Source organism: Cervus elaphus, chromosome 8, assembly GCF_910594005.1.
Source record: "Cervus elaphus chromosome 8, mCerEla1.1, whole genome shotgun sequence".
In the NCBI taxonomy this organism is placed as follows: Eukaryota; Metazoa; Chordata; class Mammalia; order Artiodactyla; family Cervidae; genus Cervus; species Cervus elaphus.
In genome coordinates, this window is record NC_057822.1 from 4588047 (window position 1) to 4611720 (window position 23674).

At 37.8% G+C, this 23674-nt stretch overlaps 1 protein-coding gene across 24 annotated transcripts in view; it reads right to left on the bottom strand.

Moving 5' to 3' along the window:
- The window catches only part of EIF4G3 (eukaryotic translation initiation factor 4 gamma 3), a 342348-nt gene that overhangs the window by 256504 nt on the left and 62170 nt on the right, over positions 1-23674 (bottom strand). For all 24 annotated transcript variants that reach the window (XM_043909093.1, XM_043909094.1, XM_043909092.1 and 21 more), the window contains one exon: positions 365-440. Coding sequence is in view for 16 of the 24 variants with exons in the window: in XM_043909090.1 (XP_043765025.1) it covers positions 365-440 (76 nt within the window). In the remaining 8 variants the exon portion in view is untranslated. Of the gene's footprint in view, positions 1-364; positions 441-23674 lie in introns of those variants that run through there.

The following is a 23674-nucleotide window of genomic DNA, read 5'->3' on the forward strand; positions in this document are numbered from 1 at the left end:
AAATTAAAAATTTAAGGCAAAAAAGTAAAATTCATTATAATTGAAGGAAAAATAGTCAAAAGAAAATTAAAACTCAGTATCCTAGAAGAACCACAATATTTATGGAGTGCAGAAAAGGGAGGAGAACAAACACAGGTGCCTGAGTCAATCTACCTTGAGAGAATGTTTCTTTCATGTCTACTTCCTGCAGTAAGATGACAGGGGAAAAGATCTATTCACAGTACACTATGTACATCTAATCCTACTTGACATTTTATCGAACTTTTAGCCAAACGCATGTCGTGTAGCAATCTAACAGCGCTTTACAGCGAAGGTTCGCGTGCAGAAAACGTGCGCGTCTGACGAACAGCCCTGAGGCACTCACCGCGCTGTACACCGCCGAGACCGTCGGGGCGAAGATTCGATCCTCCAGCGGCTGCTGCACAGGTCCTCTAGGAATTCTAGAAGAGCGAGTTAAGGATAAGAGAACAAGAACAAACTGAGCAGTAAGAGCAAATTTCGACCACAAAATCCTGTCAACGACCCAAGCTTCGTCATCCAATTAGTGGGGCCATCCACTTACTTCTCCAGAGAAACTGGAAAACAAAATATCTCAAATTTCCTAGTGTGATTAAATCAATCTCTCCAAAAGGGATTCCCATGATAACCATTCCATGGAAACTCAAAACAAATAAAAACCATACAACAAGCCTCCTAACTTCAGGCCCAAGATGAGACTACCACCTTTACTTCCTGGAGAAAAAGACTAAGGAAGTATAAGCAGGATATTCAGGAAGATAAGACTAATTCATCAACGTGGAAATTACTGACAAAGACCAAGTCTGTTCTAACTACAAAGGAATGGCAAATACAACCGTTTCCTTGTTTTTCTATTTTAGCTACTACTTTTCCTATCTCTACCCATCAACTCTTCATTTTTAAAAAAAGAGGCTCCCCACCACAATTTAGTTTAAAATATTTCAACATGTTGTCAGGATATTATTCAAAAGAGCATCATTTTATTCAGCTTCAAAACTGAAAGATGTAAGTTCTTCTATCTGGTAAGGTGATATTTCACCTCTTTAAGAATGACAACCAAAAGAGTGGCACCAAAAGATTAACAGCAATTATCTCTGGATGATAGGATTATAAAGCTGTATTATGTGCCTTTTCTACAATAAAAATAAGTTATTTTTATAATTTAAATGTATTTTAAAAGACTACAAATGTAATAAACCCAAAATGAGACAGTATCTTTTCTTCAACAAATTAATTCTCATATCATGTTCCTTTTCAATTCAGTGAAACAGGAAGACAAAGTGACAACTGCAAATAATAACTGTATAAGAATGACTACAAGCAGCGGGAGGCCTAAAGAATCATTAGAAGTAAAATTCCTCATATCTAAGTTGCAACAGTTTACTGAGGTTAGAGAGGGAAACCCAAACAAAAAAACCAATGCTTTAGTCACTCAGTATTAATAACATTGCTACCAGTTTTTAGATAGTTCTTTAAACTTAGCAACCTCACACAACAGCTGGACACCACGCCATCCCGCCCTACACACAAAGAACTAGTTTAAAACGCTGCACTGAGAAATAACAAAGGTAAACCATCCATAAAGGAACAGCTTCATCCAAAGACACTACATATGTATTCACGATGTAGAAAACATGAGCCTAACAAGTTTCAGGGCGTCAGTCCTTTCTATTAGCTTGTCAATTCTTTCAGAATGAAGACTATCCCTAGCTGAAAGAAAACTTACTTTTAATTATGGTTCTGCATTGTGGTCACATGAATGGTAGAAAACATAAAACCTTTCTTTCTTCTGCAAAGCCAACTACTATTTTTTCAAGCTAGGGTCAACTGTCACGACGTGGAAATAAGTTCCAAGTGAGTTATCAGTAGTAGGCCCCAAGGGCTGAACCATACCTTTTCATCTTACAAGGAAAGGTTAAGGCTCCGGATTGCTATTACTCACTTCATTGGCTAACAATATTACTGTAATTACCAGACTTCTAAAGAGACAATCATATATTTGGTCAATGTTCCAGTAACAAATATTCTTTTCCCTTGGTCACAAAGACTACTCACTTCATTTATTTCCCTCTGAAGACTACCAACAGAATTTTATAGATTAATATTAAGTTTATTACCAGTTCTCATCAAGCTCCGTATCTCCAGCATAAATCACTGGATGCTTACCTGCCTTTCAGCTCAATATAACAAGCAAACAGCTTCTCACAGTACTATTTAAATTCTAATTCAAACAATGTGCAGTGTGTAATATGCATGTGCAATGCTCCAGAACACACTTTTTATTTTTCAAATCTCGTGATTGAAGAGTAGTACACCCACTTGACATTTCTGTGATTCAAATTGTTATGATTTATATTATGTCATTAGGAAATACAAGCATAATCATTAGCTAGATTGGACAGCTGATATGTAATAACTGAATTAATAAGACTTAAGCATAAATATGAATGCAAAAAAGTTCTAATTCCCCATTTTCTTTCTAATAAAAATTTAACAAGTAAATTTCAGAAACAAAACTTGAAGCTTAGAGAGTATTAAAATACAACAGAATTTAAATTGATTATTATAGTACTCACTACATAACTCTCCACACTAAATGTCAATTAGGCAGACAAAAAATTCTCAGAGACCAAATTTCATCAGGGAAATCCAAGGATCTATGAGATTACATAATGACCTGAACACTTCCTACTGTACCATGAAGGAAGGAGGGGGAACTATAATTATTTTTAGCACAAATGTTTACTAACATTTCAAGGATGATGAACTCCACCAGGATGAGCTTCTAAATCTACGGCAATCATACCTGACACTGGGTTTGACTCAAAGTCAGAAACTCCTCAAAAGGTAGATTTTGACAAATCAGAAAACAAGTAGCTGAAACAAGCAGTAAAAGTCAATACAAATATTCCTCCACTTTGCTGAAATACTAACAGTCCATTTACAATTCCCAGGTGAATGTTCCTAAACTCTGCCCCACAATACTATAAGAAAAGCTGCTATCCGGATGCAAAGCATAAGCAATATTCTTAAAGTAACAGCTCAAGTTAACACTGACTCATTGCAAAAGAAAGCAAGGGTACAAATTCCTTTGCACAAACACTGCTTTGGAGAAGACACAGGCAACTAATTTCAACAGATACAAATAATCAAAAAGATCTTTTCTGCATTCTTAGTTACTCTTTAAGGCAAAACAGTTACATTAGTTGATCTATGCTTTCTTTATTTTCTCATTTCTACCTACTTTTGATAATGAAAAGAGCAACTTCTATAACATACAAGAATAAGGGCAAAATTTCTAAACTATACAGTATTTCACAAGATACCATACACGATTTCTCGAAACAAACATTGTTTCAAATACAGCTGGTTTTGGAAATTTCCCTTTAATATTAGTTCTGACCCATAAGGTCTTTCAAAAATTAAAGAAATCCAATTTAAATAAACCAGCATATTTTGAAAACAATCCTAACAAAAGAAAACTAAACCTAGCTTTAAAAAGTAAATGCACTAAAGTTAATAAACACACCGTCTACATAATTTTTAATTCTAAAAAAAAAAAAATCCTGTGTCACTGTTTATGATACAGAAAATGATTCAGATTAGTTCAGAATGTTTTAAAAATAATTTAAGAACATCCAAAATTATTTTTGAGTTTTTCAGATCTGTCACATATAGAAACTGATTAACCATCTCCTCCTGGGACAACTAGATAGACAAAGGCAAAAAATTATATATATATATATGTATATACATATATATATATATATATAAATAATTGTATGCTCACCTCACAACATACACAAAACTTAACTCCAAACTGGATCAAAACCTAGATGCAGAGCTAGCAGTATAAACTTTTTAAGAGTAAATAAGGGAATAAATCTGCATGACCACATATGTGGCAATGAATTGCACAGGTATGACAGACACCAAAGAACAGCAACCAAAAAAAAACCCACCCAGATAAATTGTACTTCAACAGAAATAAAACTTTTGTACTTCAAAAGATAGCATTAAGAAAATGAAATGACAACCCACAGAATCGGAAAAATATTTGCAAAGAATATGTGTGATGAGAGACTTTTATCCAGAATAACTCAACAACAAAAACACAACCCAACTTTTTGACAGATCTGAACAGACATTTCTTCAAAGAAGATATACAAACAGCTAACAACTACACGAACGGATGCTCAATGTCACCAGGGAAATGCAAATCAAAACCATGATGAAATACCATTTCATACCCACTGGATGGCTACAGTAAAAAAGCCAGTGTGGGCAAGAATATGGAGAAACTGGAACCCTTATACACTGCTGGTGATAATATGAAATAATATAGCCACCATGAAAAACAATCTGACATTTCCTCAAAAGTTTAAACATTAAGTTGCATTATGACCCACCAACTTCACTCAAGTGAGAAGCATATACACAATATAATATGTCCTGGAAAAACTTGTACATGAATATGTATATATATATATATATATATATATGCAGTATTATTAATAATAGCCAAAGGTGGAAACAAATCAATTGTCCATCAACTGATGAGCAGAGTATACACAAAATGCAGTATAGAGTGGAATTTAATTTGGCAATAAAAAGAAATGAAATACAACTGACTCCTAAATAACATGGGGGTTATAGACGTCGACCTACAAGCACAGTCAGAAATCCACTTACAACGTTACAGCTGGCCCTCCATATCCACAATTCCACACTCTCAGATTCAGTCAGCCAAGGACTGTGTAGTAGTGTGGTCTTTATTGAAAGACGTTCATGAACAATAGGCCCAGGGACTTCAAATCCATGTTGAACAGTGTTCAAGGGGCAATTGTACTAATTGTACATGTTACAACACGGATGAACCTTGCAAACAGCTAAGTGAAGGAAGTCAATCACAACACGCTATCTCTTATATAATTTTTATGAAATGCTCAGAATAAGCTATAAAGACAAAAAGACTAGCAACTGCTTGGGACTAGGAGAAATGGAGAGATATGAACTGAGGTATGAACTGAGGTAGTCAAGAGGTATAGGTTTCTTTCCAAGGTGATGAAATGTTCTAAAACTGACTGTGGTAATGGTTGCATGTATCTGTGAATGCACGAAAAACCACTGCACTCTATACTTCAAATGACTGAATTTTATGAAATGCATATTTTATTACAATAACTTTTTAAAAATATTAATCCTTTCCTATGCTGGGAAAAGCTTCATAAAAGATAAGGGTGAGAGCTGTAATACTAGAGACAGTAGGTAAGTAAGAAAAGCAAATTCCAGAATGAAGCCTTCAGCTGACAACAGTAAAGCATCCTCAGGTAATTTCTATTTACCTAAACAGCACTCAAGACAGAGCATCTCAAACCCAAGCCTGAAACTATGCTGATAAGATTAATGTATGTTATAAGAAAAGATAAAAATAGATAAAAATGAATTAGAATTTGACATTCTCAAGTACAGGTACCAAATATGCAAAATATCCTCAAAAGAACATCTTGAATAACCCAAACTGCCAACTACCGAAATCTGAGGCCACAAAATTGCAGTATGGACAAAAGCAAAATAGAAACTGTATTCTCAAACCTAAACAATATGGACATATCTACTCCTACTTTAACTGAGGAATCTATAACAGAATATGATTTAAAAAAAAATGATACCAAGGCTTAGTGCTGAAGAATTGATGCTTTTGAACCATGGTGTTGGAGAAGACTCTTGAGAGTCCCTTGGACTGCAAGGAGACCAAACCAGTCCATCCTAAAGGAGATCAGTCCTGGGTGTTCATTGGAAGAACTGATGCTGAAGCTGAAACTCCAATACTTTGGCCACCTGATGCGAAAAGCTGACTCATTAGAAAAGACCCTGATGCTGAGAAAGATAAGGCAGGAGGAGAAGGGGACGACAGAGGATGAGATGGTTGGATGGCATCACCGACTCAATGGACACGAGCTTGAGCAAGCTCTGGGAGATGGTGAAAGACAGGGAAGCCTGGCGTGCTGCAGTCCAAGGGATCACAAAGAGTCAGACACAACTGAGCGACTGAAAAACAACCAATGTTTTAATACAAATTTTGCTTCAAAGCTGTTTATATTTTGCCACTAAAAGTGCACTGAAATAAAACTAGTCAATTTCAATTTTTTTTTCAATTCAGTTTAACGTTAAGCTATTATGAATAATGCAGGTCCAAAACCCCTTATTGTAACTCAGAATTTTTCCACTGTTAGAGAGTCAATACAGTGGCAATCTATTCCTTATGGTACATAACATCTTCATCAAGGTCTTAGGCAGCATTTTTTAGTCAAACACATTAATACCTCTACTACAAAATATACAAATATTCAATTTTCTGTAATTCTGTTCAGAGTTTTTGCCAATTTCAGAAAAAAAATTAGTTTCTCTAAGCTGTTTTGATTTTAGATTGCAAGCCTATACCTTCTTTCCCATTGTGTTTTAGATTTAAAAATTGCTGGAAATCATCATTTTAACATTAACAACCGGAACCATGACATTGCATTTTTTAAAAAAACAAATACAGAAACATTAGTCTCCAAGTGCTTAGCCAGAAATGCCCTTGTTCTGACTCTGGTTTTCTACCTCAGAACACAACTCACCACATATAACATATAACAAATTGATTTCCTGCCAGTCACATTTAAATTTACCCAGAAACATACTCTACTTAGGGTGTTTGTTCATTTTTTTAATAAACAAAAAAAGACCAATACTGCCCCCAAAATGGCTGTTGACCATGTTATTAATATATGGTAATTCTGTTTTTAGTTTTTTGAGGAACCTCCATACTGTTTATCATAGTGGCTAGACCAACTTACTTTCCCACCTGTTGAAAGTGAAAGTCACTCAGTCCTGTCCAAGTCTTTGCAACCCCATGGATGTCCATGGCATTCTCTAGGCCAGAATACCTTTCCTTCTCCAGCGATCTTCCAACCCAGGGATCAAACCCAAGTCTCCCACATTGCAGGTGGGTTCTTTACCAGGTGAGTCACAAGGGAAGCCCAAGAATACTGGAGAGGGTAGCCTATCCCTTCTCCAGTGGATCTTCTAGACCCAGGAATCTGACCCGGGTCTCCTGCACTGCCAGTGGATTCTGTACCAACTGAGCTCTCAGGGAAGCCCTTCCCACCTGTGTAGGAGGGTTCCAAAAAGGAAACAATTACTGATGTAACAACAGGAAGGAATCTCAAATGCTAATTAAGTGAAAGAAGCTAGACTCAAAACGCTATGTGTCCATTGACAAACACTCCCTCCGGCAAAAGCAAATCTATAGGGGCTACTAGGGTCTAGAGAAGAGTTTCCCTTAAAAGAGACAACAATGCAATCCAGCAGCTGCACTCCTGGGCCTGTATTCACACAAAGACTACGCACACCCACGCTCACAGCGGCACTACTGACAACAGCCAAGACACAACAGTAAACTAGGTTTCCATCTACTGATGGGCTGGGCAAAGGTGTGGTGTGCGCGCGCACACACACACACACACACACACACAGAGGTCTACAGGAGATACCAAGTCAGATAACACACACACACACACACACAGTGATATGGTATGTGTACACACACACACACAGGTCTACAGGAGATACCAAGTCAGATCACACACACACACACACACACACACACAGGAGAACTATTCAGTCATAAAAAAAGATAAGAAAAACCAAAACAATGCCATTGTAGCAACATGGATGCAACTAGACATTATTATATCAAGTGAAGTAAGTCAGAAAGAGAAATACATATATCATATTACTTTATGTGGAATCTAAAATACTACATAAATGAACTTACCTACAAAACAGAAATAGATCCACAGATAGAAGAGACTCATGGCTGCCAGGGGCAGAGGTGAGGGATGGATTGGGAGTCTGCGATTACCAGGTGCAAACAAGAATATACAGAATGGACAAAAAAGGTCCTACTGTATAGCACAGGCAACCATATTCAATATCCTATGATAAATGAAAATGGAGAAGAATACATATAACTGAATCACTTTGCTGTATAGCAGACACTGATACAACGCTGTAAACCAACTATTCTTTAATAAAATTTTTTAAAAAAGGAGGCACTGAAGGGATGTCACTGGGTGAGGAATTTTCTCATTTTCAGCATGGTGGGGCTGCGAAACTCTGCATTTGTCAGAATTCATAAAACTATATGAGTTTCTCCAGAAGTTAAGCAATAGAGTCACTAAATGACTCAGCAATTTCACTTCCAGATATATATGCAAGAGAAATAAAAATGTGTGCACACAAAACTAATGCATGAACGTTCCTATCAGCAGTATTTACAACAGCCAAAAAGTAGAAACAATGTTTCCATCAACTGATGGATGAATAAAACTGAGGTATATTCATACAATGAATTTTATTTGGCAATTAAAAGAAAGGGAAATCCTGATACGTACTACAACATGGATGAACCTTGAAAACAAAATGCTAAGTGAAAAAAAGCATACAAATGCTGAGTAGTCAACAAGTATAAAAGAAAATGACTGGTGGATGCTCAGGCTGGAGAGGGCTGATGGGAACGGGAGGAGGAGGGACGCCCGCTAAGTCAGTCAGTCTCTTTTTGAAGCAATCCAAAATTAGGTTATAAGGCCATGGTGACAGTGAAACTAACTGTAAATATACTAAAAATCAATAAACTGTACATTTTAAATGGGTGAACTTTATCATATGTGAAAATCTCAATAAATTTATTTAATTCTTAAACGAGTATTTAAAATATTAAAACTCCATGATGGGGCAAGCACTTTGTTTTGTCTACTACTCTACTCACAGACACTAGATTATTGCAATAGAGTCATAAACTCAAAATGCTTCATCATCATGATCTAGTCCATTAGACTTTTTTTTTTTTTTTGGCCATGCAACACAGCTTATGGGATCTTAGTTTCCCAACCAGGGACTGAACTCTGCCCTGGTAGTGAAAGCTCAAAGTCCTAACCACTGCACTGCCAGGAATTCCTCAGTCCACTAGACTTAAAAGAAGTATGACTCATCCTAAAAATTGACATAGCAAAGAGAAATTTAATGCAACAGTAATAATAATAAATGAACTTCCCTGGTGGCTCAGCTGGTCAACAATCCACCTGCAATGTGGGAGACCTGCACTGGGATCCCTGGGTTGGGAAGATCCCCTGGAAAAGGGAAAGGCTACCCACTCCAGTATTCTGGCCTGGAGAATCCCAGGGACTGTACAGTCCATGGGGTCACAAACAGTCGGAAACAGCTGAGCAACTTTCACTTTCACTTTTTGGGCTTCCCTGGTGGCTCAGATGGTAAAGAATCCACCTGCAATGCGGAAGACCTGGGTTCAATACTTGGGTTGGGAAGATCCCCTGGAGAAGGGAATGGCTACCCACTCCAGTATTCTGTCCTGGAGAATTCCATGGACAGAGGAGTCCATGGGGTCGCAAAGAGTCAGACACGACCGAGTGACTTAAAGAAAAAAAGTAAAACAGGTACCCCCCACAGAAAAATGGGTAGCTGATTTTGTGCAATGAGCTGAATTTCTTTCAATGGCAGGATCTTACACTATTCTGAAACCCTGCCCAATAACCATGCAATATGGAAATCTGCTCAGCCAGCTTCTTGACGCAACTCCTGACAAACTTCTCTCTTCAGTAACAGCTGGGAAAGATCCTTCTCTATCCACAGTGAACAAACCCAAGCCACAGCACACTTACTTAACCAGTGGATCAATACTGCTTGTCAATCCACCAAAGGGGAGATTATAGTACCTTGAAATGAGTCAAAATATGTGTGTACACTAGAAAAACAGTAACAAAGAAATCCACATTTAACAGAAGAAATGACTTCATAAAATAAAGAATCATGATTAATTCATCAACAATGAGAACCACATCAAATTATCCTTGGCAGGTCCTTAGTGCTCTAGTTAGCCTAACATCAAATGCAGAGATTCAATAGTACACTCTACTCCACAGGAAAACTATGTTAACAGAGCACCACTGATATTAATAAATCTTTTTTTCTTTTCCAGGCAAAACACTCACTTCCTTTTAACCACTCGTGGAGAGGCAGATGTGGTATAATCCTGTCAGAGTAACGTGGAAGGGAGACAATTTTTATTACCAGTGCAACCATGGCTTGTATAAGCTTTCTTTCTTTACTTCAAAACTAAGTTTATTAATACATTCATCCTGTCTGTAATAAATATTCTCCACCTGTTTTCTCTTTCCATCTGAAATTGTCACAAAGTCATGTCTGATTCATTCTGCATATAACTAAGTAATCAATCATCTGAATATAAACAGAATACATCTGTGCCTATTTAATTTCATCATACAGATTCCGATTTAATTTCATTTTGAAATCTAATCTGACCCTCAATTTTTTCATCTAAATTCCCTGGTAGTCTTTACAAGGATAAGAATTTCATCTTAATTTACATCACTGGTGTAAAATTACTAAGCAGGTCAGAATTAAAGAAAGAGCACTATGATACTCCAGAACCCCTTCTTGGCCAGAGGCAAATGGAGAAAGAGCCCTTGTGGGTCAGATTATTAGGGGGATTCCACAGAAGCAAACTGGAGGGGGAGATCTCTAATTTTCTGTATGAACTTACGGAAGCCCCAGGCTCACCCTCAGAGTTGTACATAAATGGGACAGATCCAAAGCAGCATTTTAAACGCTCTGAAAACAAATCAAGATTAAAACCACCCCCCAAAGAGAGACAAACTTGAGCCCGGAGCTTAACCAAGTTAATTGTCTATTAAAAAAAAAAAAAACAACTTTTAATCTCAATTCTCCATGGATTGTAAAGGACCCAGAATCCACAAAACACAAATTTTTAAATGCTCAGGATATAATCTGCAATTACTTAATATATAAATACAGCAAAATGTAACCAATTATCAAAAACATGAAATCAAATCTAACAGGGTTGACTGCCTAGAAAAATACTCCTCAAATGATTCAGAATTTATAAAACTTAACATTTAGTGTCCAGGACACAATCCAAAATTATCTGACATACAAAAAACCAAGCAAATCTAACCAATTCTTAGAAGACAATACATACACGTCAATCTTGATTGAAAAGACTCTGATGTTAGAATTACCAAGCACAGAACATAAAAGCAATTATTTTAACTATGCTCCAAGAGGTAAAGGTAGACCCATTTGAAGTGAAGGGAGAGACAGATATCAGCAGCAGATTGATACAAACTATAAAAAAGAACCAAGTGGAAATTTTGGACCTGAATGATACAATATCTTTAAAAAAAAAAAAATCACCGGGTGGTATCAGTAACAGAACAGAAATGACAGAAGAGTCAGTTAATCAGAAAATAGATCAACAAAAGAAATAAAGAAGAAAGTAATTAATAAAAATAATAAGGAGATAAGGGGGCAAAGGTGAAAAACTACATATGTAAGTTTACAATGGTAAATTGTAAGTTTTAATGTAACCCATAGGCCAGCAAACTTTTTCCTAAGAGCCAAATAGTAAACATTTGTGCATCCACGGTATCTGCATGAGCCTGAGAGACACACGGTCTCAATAACAACTGCTCACCGACACTGCTGCAATGCAAAAGAAGCTACAGATAACACATGAAATGAATGGCTCTCATGTGTTCCAGTAAAGCTCATTTACAAAAACAGACAGCTGGTTAGTGGACCATAGGTTGCCTACCCTTAATTTAATCTAATAGAAGAGCTTTCCCCAATACTTTGTACAAGACTATCCATTTAAGATAATAAATGCGGGGTACTCTTTTGCCCCCTTCTGATGCCTATGTCAGAAGCTTTCTCTATCTCCTTTATACTTTAATAAAACTTTATTACACAAAAGCTCTGAGCAATCCAGCCTCGTCTCTGGCCCCGGATTGAATTCTCCTCCGGAGGCCAAGAATCCCGCGTCTCATCGTTCAGCAACAACCTTTCATCTTGGGGGCTCGTCCGGGACACTTCTGGACAAGATGGGCCTGATAATCTATGTGAGCCTACTTCTGCTGACTCCAGAAATCCTGAGTCTGCCGTTTGATCCTCAAGACAATGCCTTCCTGTCCTGGGCTCACTCCTATGCTGCGTTCCACGATCAGTCTAACTGCTGGGTCTGCGGAGCACTCCCCACTTCATCGGTGGAAGGCTTCCCATGGTGGACATCGCCACTTCAAGGAAAAGACTTTCTCCAAGTCTGCGAACACCTTCGACAACAATCACATGTGATGCCTCTTCTTAAACTGATGACATCTAACAACCTTAAGATGGACTGATGTAACTATGGACATAATGTGACTTTTCATTTTTATTTTAACTTGGTTTAATGACTATTTTGCCTTACATCTGTAACTGTATAATGGGGTTTTCTAACTGTCTAAAAGCTTTTAATTTACAAATAGTTGTCCGAGCTCCTATGAGTGCCACAGCCTCCTCCAACTATTACTTGGAGGCCCTGGATCAGACATCCTCACTATGAGGATTAGGAGAATATATTGCCTCACCAATTTAGGGACAACGCCCCTTGTCAGCTCGGAAGCAGTTATGGAATGAGAACGACACCCCTTTTCCCTAGGCAACATAATTCTCCTAAAAGAAAAGGGGGGAATGAGAGAGTCATTTCCTAGGCAGGTTGATAAGAAGTCTAGGGGTCCCCAAGGAGAGAGAGGTCTGGGATATTCAAGGAGGAAGAAAGGACAAACTTTTTAACTTTTTTTCCTCTATATTCCTTAGGATTATATAACAATAATGTATCCTGCCTGAGGACAGTCTTTGGATCAAACCCTCTGGCTAATTCTGTTATCTTAAAATGTAAATTATGGGAGTAGGTCTGGTCTTTACAAGAATGTATCCTGCCTGAGGACAGTCTTTGGATTAAACCTTCTGGCCAACTCCGTTACCTTAAAATGTAAATTATGGGAGTGGGTCTGGTGAGGTCTTTGCAACCTCCAGACATTCTTTGGATTCACTGGAGAGTATATAACTCCATTGCTAACACTAGCAAAGGGGTACTCTTTTTTTTTTTTTTCCGTTGATTTTATTTATTTATTTATTTTTTTATTAGTTGGAGGCTAATTACTTCACAACATTTCAGTGGGTTTTGTCATACATTGATATGAATCAGCCATAGATTTACACGTATTCCCCATCCCGATCCCCCCTCCCACCTAAAGGGGTACTCTTTTGCCCCCTTCTGATGCCTATGTCAGAAGCTTTCTCTATCTTCTTTATACTTTAATAAAACTTTATTACACACACACAAAAAAAAGATAATAAATGCTTAGTTATGTAATATCTGATAATACAAACCTTAAGTTTCCAAACATTAATTAAATTCATCCATGATGGAGACAGAAGAAGAGTTATAGCACTATGTTAACAGACTGATCCTAGTGAGATTCTTGAAATTACCAATATTAACAAAACAATGGTATTATCTGAAAAACTGAAAGAGTCTATATGGTTTAAACTCAGACTAGTTTTTAATAACTAAAACAAATTCTGCTATGTCAATAGTCACCCATAATTGCTATTTCTGTAACAATTACAGTGAATCCTTAACTAATTTTATTCCATAATCTCAATTTATAGTAGCAGTAATAATAATAATAAAGACAAAAGGGAAAACAAATGAAATGTCAGAAGAAAAAATAATTTTAACATATTCACCCATATTAAAAGAAAAAGGAAGACATACTTCATTTCAATTCTCTTTCCTATCTAAACCACCTTCAACAATACTAAAAATTAATATTAAAGTCAACAATCTCATACTGTGCTTTTCATTCTGACTTTACTGTAGAAAATTATCAAGAATTCTCAAGGATAGAGTGAAGGTCATTCACTTCACCTGGAGCAGGATGAGTGAACAGTGATGATAAGGACTAGCTAACAGTAGTGAAAAGGTGAAAGAGAAGCGGAAAGAAGAAAGAAGAAGTAAGATCCATCTCCCATTTTTTTCAAGTGACCAAAATCCTACTTTCCTGCCTCAGAGCAAACTCAGCACAGAGTTTCCTGACGCGCTGTGCTCTGGAGGCCCCGCAGTCAGACGACCTCGGGCCCCATTCCTAGCTTTAGCCCCTAGTACCCTGTGTAGTCACAGTTAATATCTGAACAGCAGCACCCTCAACTACAAAATGTTAGCAGTAAAACATTCATAAACTGCTCTGAGGATTAACTACATCTGTACAGGATACACTCTCTGCACAATGCCTGCCTGGTATTTTATATTCAATCCCTATTAATTCCTTATTCTAGCTCCCAAATTATAGGTAATATGACACAAGTGGTCTGAAAAGTGGCATTAGAAGGACAAATGCAAGAAGCTAGCTTTTAAGCAGCTAATCACCGCAATCATTCATTTTAAACAAATATTTTCTGAGTAGCTACAAAGGAGTCAATAAAATAGGTAAGGCACTAAACTCATGGTGCTTACATACCACTAGGGGCAGACAGAAAGTGAGCGAACAAACCAGATAATTCAAATGGTGAAAATGGTATGACAATAAAAAGAATAATATGACAAGTGAGTAACAGTATTCTGGACAAGTTAGAAGAGATAACATCTAAATTGGGATCTGAAGGATCCAAATTATACATTCTACAAAAAGCAAGGGAAAGAGCATTGCAGGAAGAGAGCATCGTATGCAAAGACCAGCAGAGGAAAAGGGCTGTGCTCAAAGATCATGAAACTAGACAGAAGTGGGGGAGAGATTAAGAGTTTGGGATCAGCAGATGCAAACTATTACAAATACAGAATGGATAAACAACAAGATCCTACTATACAGCACAGGATATATTCAATATCCTATACGAAAGCATAATGGAAAAGAATGAAAAAGAGTACACAAATACTTGTGTAACTGAATCCCCAATGTACAACAGAAATTAACACAACACTATAAATCAACTATACTTCAATAAAATAAATTTTTTCAAAAATGATATTGAGACTACAGTGAAGGGAGTATGTAGGGAATGGTAATCACAGTTTGGAAACTCAAGCAGGAGCTACATCATTTCAACTTGAGTAGGGCCTATTAAGGGCTTCCCTGGTGGTTCAGCTGATAAAGAACCTGCCTGCCAATGCAGGAGACACAAGAGAGGTAGGTTTGATCCCTGGGTCAGGAAGATGCCCTGGAGGAAGAAATGGCAACCCACTCCAGTATTCTTGCCTTAAAAATCCCATGGACAAAGGAGCCTGGCAGGCTACAGGCCACGGGGTTGCAAGAGTCAGACATAAAACTGAGGGAGCGTATGCCTGCACACGCTCACGGCTTGTTAAACAATATGAACTCTAAGACCAACAGCCAACAATGGCAGAGCTTAAACAGAGGAAGGGCAAACATGAACATTATTTTTTGAAGACTATTCTACTGATAAAAAAATGAAATAAGAAGACTAGTTAGGAGACTGCAGCAGTTGTCTAGGTAAGAGATGATTGTGGCCTGGAGAAGAGTAGGATAATAGACATAAATGGAGAAAAGGCCAAGTTTAAATAGTAAAAGCAACAGGGCTTGCTACTGCATAAGAGTAGAGGGACAAAGGAAAAGAATAATCAAAGAATGGTTTACAGATGTTCTACCTTGAGCAGTTAGAAAGAGAGCAGTATTATTTAGCAAAACTGAGAAGGATCAGGTTGAAGTAGAGGTGAAAAGGAAATCAAGAGGTCTGAAATGCCAATTGGTTCCAAGAGGAGATGTAAATATACCAATCGAATACATGCATTTTCAAGTCAGGCTAAAAATCTGATCTAAAGATACAGAAATTTGAAAGTCATCAACATGAAAATAGTACTTAGACCCAAGAGAAAGACGCAAAGGACCACAGCCATGAGGGTGAAACAATGGAAGAATCAGCAAAGGACCCTGCCAAGGTCAGAGGAAAGCCACCAGATTCAGTGTACCAGGAGTACCCCAGGACCACCTCATTATTCATGAAGTGCAATGGACACTGCGTCCATAACACTCTTAACTGCTGGCACGCCAGGACCAACTTGCCAGTCCTCCAGGAAGTCTTGAGAATCAAGTTTTAGACCACATGGGATGCTACACTCTAGCCAACACATTGCTAAAGTCGCCTCAGCATTCAAAAAATAAAGTATGAGTAAATGGAAACTATCTCCTAGAACTGAAATAAAACATTTAAGGCATTTAACAGTATCTGGCAAACAGTGAACCTCAAAAAACATCAGCTATCACGGCAGGTATTTTAAAAACTCTCTTATTTTGAAAATGTCTCATTGTTTGCAGTCACAAGTCTCCTTGACTAATGGGGGGAATCAATACTCTTTTACTAGCAAAACTTGTATCGAAAAGTCTACCGTCCACTTGAAACTTTTTGAGTAAATCTTATTTTCCCCTAAAAAAAAAAAAAAGATTTGATACACAATGGCAATATAAAATACCAACCACCACCACTTAGAAAATAAATAATTCTCCTTTCCCTATAGTCATCATTCTTAATATCAATATACTGGAAACATCTGTAATCAATTCACCTACTTGCAAATACACAGCCAACAAGAACTGCAAAGCATTCTGCAACTCTGTCTCACCTGACTCAGAGTCACCCAGGAGGGCCGGTCCCCGAGTGATACATAATGAACAAATAAAAATTACACACCAACTTTCAATCACAAAGCCAAAAAATGGATTATCTTTAGCTTTTGGCTAAAATAATACCAACAAGAAGAATACAAACTTTAACATCATTATCATTTACTTTCCATATTCAGTAAAATTGTCCTAACAAAGGGATTTCTCTGGCCATCCAGTGGTTAAAAGACTGATTGCTTCCACTGTAGGGGACACAGGTTCCATTCCAATTGGGGAATGAAGATCCCAGCAGGCCCTGTGGTGTTGGGGGCGGTGGGGGGTGGGTTGCCCTGGCAGAGAAAAAAATCATACAAACTTTCACAAGTCTAAACATAATTTCTTAGGATATTAGATACATAAGAAGTCAACGTTATTTCATTTGGTGATTCCGAGGTATGGCGATAGCTACAGGTAATATTTTTCCTGTCTCATTCTACACTCATCCAACTCCCAGAAAGTTTTCTTTCTTTCTTAAAACAGTCAGGGGCATTTCAACACAAAATTCTTGAAAGATTTTATGTTCTTATGTAAAATGCACATAGCCAAGATGACTGCCTTTCATAAATTTCAGGCCAAAGTAATTACTATGCCTCCAGGGTCACATGTTTAAATTTACCAGTCTTTAAAAAAAAATTTTTTTAAACCAATCACGTTCTTCAAAGATGATCGATTTTTAAAGGTGATTTTGAGTACGCAGCCACCAACACCCCACCACCACCAGTATACCACTGTGTACAAACATCCCAATCACTCTCTCCTGTTACTCCATTTCCAAGGGTTACAGCCCCACATCAATTCTATTCTTACAAGTAACATCTGCAAAGACGCATATAATTATTCTATCCCAAAGTCAATATGTTACATATTAATAAATTCTACTGTATTAATAATTTTTTTAATTCAAGAAAAAAATTTCACTGGTTAAAATGGGTCAGGGAACTCTCTGGTGGCCCAGTGGTTAGGACTTGACACTTTCACTGCCATGGCCCTGGGGTTCAATTCCTGGCTGGGGAACTAACATCCTACTAACCTTGAGGCACAACCAAAAAAATAAATAAATGAAACAGTAAAATGGAAAGATCTATACTGCCTCTACTACGACGCAGCAGCAGTCTAATTATTAACTAATGTGCAGTCTGATTGCTACTACTCAATTTTAGCCTGTAAATTCACTCAATTTCCTCTCTACATGGCTTCAGTAATTTTCCTAGAAGCCATCCTTAGTCTCCCCTTTCTACAAGCCGTGGCCACCACTTCAATTCAGATCTTCACTTTATAGTTGCCGTAGCTGCCTAGGTTTCCTGAGCAGAGTCTTCCTCTTCAATTTATACAGAATGGTATCAGATCAACGGTCCCGGACAATACTGTGGTTCATCAATGAACAGTCTAGGGCTCCCCAAATGTTTAACTCCAAATCCTGTAATTTGATTACCACCACAATTTGGAAGCTGTCCTATATAATTTTTATTTCCCAGGCCCTAAAATAAAACCTCTGCTAAGGAACAAATGCTAGGCTCTTCCCTGTTTGCTCCTGCAACTGTCAAAACCTGGAATGTCTTCCCTTCTTTCCTCCACTAATATAAATCCATTCAATTCCAAACTATTATCCATTCAACTCCAAACTATTACCTGGATTGAATTCCACGCTTCCTGGCTTTGTATAGTAAGAGATCCTACATTGCTTCCTTTCACTTAGTTTCAGTTATCCTTATTATTTGTAAAAGGAGATAAGAAATAATACCTCACAGAACTACTTTAGGATTAAATAAATAATCCTTATAATGAATTGAGTACATAGTAGGTATTTCATAAATGGTACCTTCTGTGAGAGACTACTTCTCTATCTTATTATTCCTTATGCTAACATCCTTTTTCCACCTAGACAAAAGACTTTTTTATAAGACTTCCTCATTGAATAATTCACACAAGCAAATCAGTCCCAAAGCTAATTATAATCCAATGCTGTTTGCTTCTCTTTTTCTCTTGATAAAGGCTTTTAGGGTAGGAATTACCCTGCCAAAATAAGTCTCGGTCCAAATAACCAAAACAATCACTTTCTCATATGAAGACTGGATAAAAGGATATGGCACTCAAGTAGGTCCAAGCAGATTCCAAAAGAATACAGTATTACTTCAATCATCAAACCAATGTATCTAAATATTAACACTAAATCAAAGTACCTAAATCCTAAATACCCTGCCTCTCTTCCAGCCAGCCCAGATCCAGTCACTACAGATTACACTCAGGAGAGGCACCTACAATGCAGAGGATCCAAGTTAAACAAAGACTCTGTAAGTATGCAGAAAGAAGGAAACAGAAGAAGGAAGGAAGAAAGAAAACAAAAGAAATAACTGGACAAAGAAGTCAGTCCAGATTCCCCCAATTTTCCTTACCCACTCACGTTCCTTGGGAGGAAGCAGATTAAGAATGGAAACCAAACCACTTTTATGAAAAATAAGATCTGACTGTGAATCTTGATTTCAATACCTCTCAACTCAGCAGTCACTTCACCTCTTCAAACCTCAGTTTCCTCATAAATGGTAACAGCTGTCACACAGAACTATTATGAAGACAAAGTAGGATGCCCCTAAAATATGGTACAAACTCAACTGATACTGTCTCTGAACCCTGTGTCTTTGACGTTCACACTATACTTTAAAAAGTAAATAAGGAGAAAAACTTCCTAAGAGAGGAAAGAAATGAGAGTATTTATGAGGCTATGCTACAAGTAAATATCATCTATGATACAACTGTCAGAAGTATTAACAGACGTTAAATCTAGCAGAAAAGCAGACCATTCTGACAAACATTTTATGTGATTAAGAATGAACTCTGAGGACTTTTCTGGCGGTCCAGTGGTTAAGAGTCCAAGCTTCCAATGCAGGGGGTGTAGGTTCCTGGTTGGGAAATTAAGATCCCACGTTCCCCAAGACACAGACAAAGAGAAAAACAATATGTGCTCTGACGTCAAGATGTTAAATTCAAATCCTGCCTACACTACTTGTGAAAATTAAATAACGTACAGGTGACTGATATTACTGCTAACAAATAAAGTAATTATAGAAACTAAGTAATTAATGTTGTTGCTCAGTTGCGTCCAACTCCTTGCGACCCCGTGGACTGCAGCATGCCAGGCTTCCCTGTCCTTCACCATCTCCCAGAGCTTACTCAAACTCATCTCCATTGAGTCAGAGATGCCATCCAACCATCTTGTCCACTGTAGCCTCCTTCTCCACTGGCCTTTAATCTTTCCCAGCATCAGGGTCTTTTCCAATGAGTCAGCTCTTCGCATCAAGAGGTCAAAGTATTGCAGTTTCAGCTTCAGCATCAGTCCTTCCAATGAATATTCAGGGTTGATTTCCTTTAGGATGGACTGATTTGATGTCACTGCAGTCTAAGGGTCTCTCAAGAGTCTTCTCCAACACCACAGTTCAAAAGCGTTAATTCTGTGGCTCTCAGCGTTCTTTATGGTCCAACTCTCACATCCATATATGACTACTGGAAAAACCATAGCTTTGACTAGACAGACCTTTGTTGGCAAAGTAATGTATCTGCTTCTTAATATGCTGTCTAGGTTTGTCATAGCTTTCCTTTCAAGGAGCAAGTGTCTTTTAGTTTCATGGCTGCAGTCACCATCTGCAGTGAGTCTGGAGCTCAAGAAAATAAAATCGGTCCCTGTTCCCATTGTTTCCCCATCTATTTGCCATGAAGTGATGGGACCAGATGCCATGATCTTCGCTTTTTGAATGTTGAATTTTAAGCCAGGTTTTTCACTCTCCTCTCTCACCTTCATCAAGAGGCTCTCTATTCTTCTACGATTTCTGCCATAAGGGTGGAGTCATCTGCATATCTGAGGGTATTGGTATTTCTCCTGGCAATCTTGATTCCAGCTTGTGTTTCATCCAGTCTGGCATTTCGCATGATGTACTCTGCATATAAGTGAAATAAGCAGGGTACACCACGCAGCCTTGACATACTCCTTTCTGGATCTGGAACCAGTCCGTTGTTCCATGTCCAGTTCTAACTGTTGCTTCTTTACCTGCACACAGGTTTCGCAGGAGGCAGGTAAGGTGGTCTGCTATTCCCATCTCTTTAAGAATTTTCCACAGGTTGTTGTGATCCACACAGTCAAAGGCTTTAGTGTAGTCAATGAAGCAGAAATAGAAAGTATTAATTAACTCTAACAAAAAGTTTATTTCCCCTTTAAAATAATTATCTCATTAAAATAACAAAAGCAAAGAAATGAGAGCTTTAGTTGCTGAGATGGTACAATTTGGGTTTCTAAACTTCATGACCTCAGAATTCATTTACACTTAAAAGTTAGTGAGGAATCTTAAGAGCTTTTGCTTAAATGGATTATATATAAGTACATTTATCGCATCAGAAAACAAAACTGAGGAAATTTTGCATCTCTACTATTTTAAGGTAATAAACTAATTATATGCAAACACAATCAAAAATTTTAACTTTAAAAATAGTCATATAATTTTTTCTTGGAGAAGACTGACACTGTTTTACATTTTTGGAAATCACTTTAATGTCTAGTTTAATAGAAGATCAACTAGTATCTTAATATGTGATTCTGCATCAATCTGTTGCAACATGTTATTCTGAAGTCTGTGAAGCAGAGGCCTCCCAGACACAGGTGTGTGGCTGGAAAAGGGAAGGAGCGCGTGAACAGTCCTTCCTGATCACTGTGCTTTTTCTTTTTCACTATTACACCAAAACTGGATTAGTGGTAGTTTTTAAAGACTATATGCAATTGGAAATCTAAAAACCACATTAATTAACTTTTCATACACAGATGCAGTAAAATTAATTCAGATTACTTTTCAAGATTTTTAAAAATATTTATTTATTTGGTGGGCTTAGTTGCCCCCCAGCATTGTGAGATCTTAGTCCCCCAACCAGAAATCGCATCCCCTGCACTGCATCCCCTGCACTGCATGGCAGATTTTTAACCACTGGACCAGCAAGGAAGTCCCCAGATTGCTTTTTAAGTGGATCTTTCACCTATCAGTCGTTTGTAATATCATGCATTGATCATCTGGAAATACTGTCATGTTAAGTTGTGCAGACGTTCCAGATACAGACACATGTCATTGTACAACATTAAAAGTCAAATCTGCTCAAAAAATAAATAAAATAAAATCTGTTAATACCATCATTGATCTCATCAGAAAAAGTCTATTAACTGGGAAGCTGTCAAAACTCATGGTGACAGATACAAATCCAATATTTTTTAACCTAAAACCTCTAATTTTATCACTGGTAATAGTTTTCTTCAAAGAGGAAGGCACAATGGTTTATTTTTGAAACTATATCTCCTAAATATGCAAATCTGAATAACCAGAGTCTATCATTCTTTCAAGCAAAAATGGTTATAAGAAAAAAAAGTGGTTAGCTTTGCCTGCAACTCACTCACATAAGTGGTTTTCATTAGAACCATTATTGAACAACTATGCAACAAAAACTACCACACAATTGCACTCATTTCACAGGCTCGCAAAGTAATGCTCAAAAGCTTCAACAGTACATGAACCAAGAACTTCCAGATGTTCAAGCTGGATTTAGAAAAGGCAAAGGAACCAGAGATCAAATTACCAACATTTGTTGGATCACAGAGAAAGTAAGGGAATTCCAGGAAAACATTTACTTCTGCTTCATTGACTACACTAAAGACTTTGACTATGGATAACAAAAAACTGTGCAAAATTCTTAAAGAGATGGGAATACCAGACCACCTGACCTGCCTCCTGTGAAACCTGTATGCAAGTCAAGAAGCAACAGTTAGAACTGAACATGGAACAATGGACTGGTTCCAAACTGGGAAAGGAGAACCTCAAGGCTGTGTATTGTCACCCTGCTTATTTAACTTATATGCAGAGTACATCATGCAAAATGCTGGGGTTAGATGAAGCACAAGCTGGAATCAAGAGAAATAATAACCTCAGATATGCAGATGGCACCAAGAGCCTCCTGTTGAAACTGAAAGAGGAGAGTGAAAAAGCGGATTTAAAACTCAACATTCAAAAAACGAAGATCATGGCATCTGGTCCCATCACTTTATGGCAAATAGATGGGAAAACAATGGAAACAGGGACTGATTTTATTTTCTTGGGCTCCAGACTCACTGCAGATGGTGACTGCAGCCATGAAACTAAAAGACACTTGCTCCTTGAAAGGAAAGCTATGACAAACCTAGACAGCATATTAAGAAGCAGATACATTACTTTCCCAACAAAGGTCTGTCTAGTCAAAGCTATGGTTTTTCCAGTGGTCATGTATGGATGTGAGAGTTGGACTATAAAGAAAGCTGAGCGCAGAAGAATTGATGCTTTTGAACTGTGGTGTTGGAGAAGACTCTTGAGAGTCCCTTGGACTGCAAGGAGATCCAACCAGTCCCTCCTAAAGGAGATCAGTCCTGGGTGTTCATTGGAAAGACTGATGCTGAAGCTCCCAATACTTTGGCCACCTGATGCAAAGAGCGGACTCATTGGAAAAGACCCTGATGCTGGGAAAGATTGAAGCAGGAGGAGAAGGGGACGACAGAGGACAAGATGGTTGGATGGCATCACTGATTCAACGGACATGAGTTTGAGCAAGCTTTGGAAGATGGTAAAGGACAGGGAACCCTGGTGTGCGGCAGTCCGTGGGTTCTAGAAGAGTTGGACATGACTGAGAAAGTAAACGACCAATACGACAAGAGTGTTCTCTGCGTACCTGCATTCCATTACAGAGCATTTAAAAACGTGCACTCGAGGGTAAAGATCTAATAAATCCTTTTTTTTTTTTTTACTGTTTCATCAAAGACATTAAATGACAATCAAAGTTTTGTTTTTGTCTTCTGAGAGTCTGCATTGGTGGAAGAAAACACTCATTACTAGTTAATTTGGTACCATCATGTTGGTTCATGCTAAGGCACAAGCAGTTTGACAGACACCACTGACTGGGGGCGGGAGGAGAAGGCGACAACAGAGGAGAGATGGCTGGATGGCATCACCCAGTCGATGGACACGAGTTTGGGTAAACTCTGGGAGTTGGTGATGGACAGG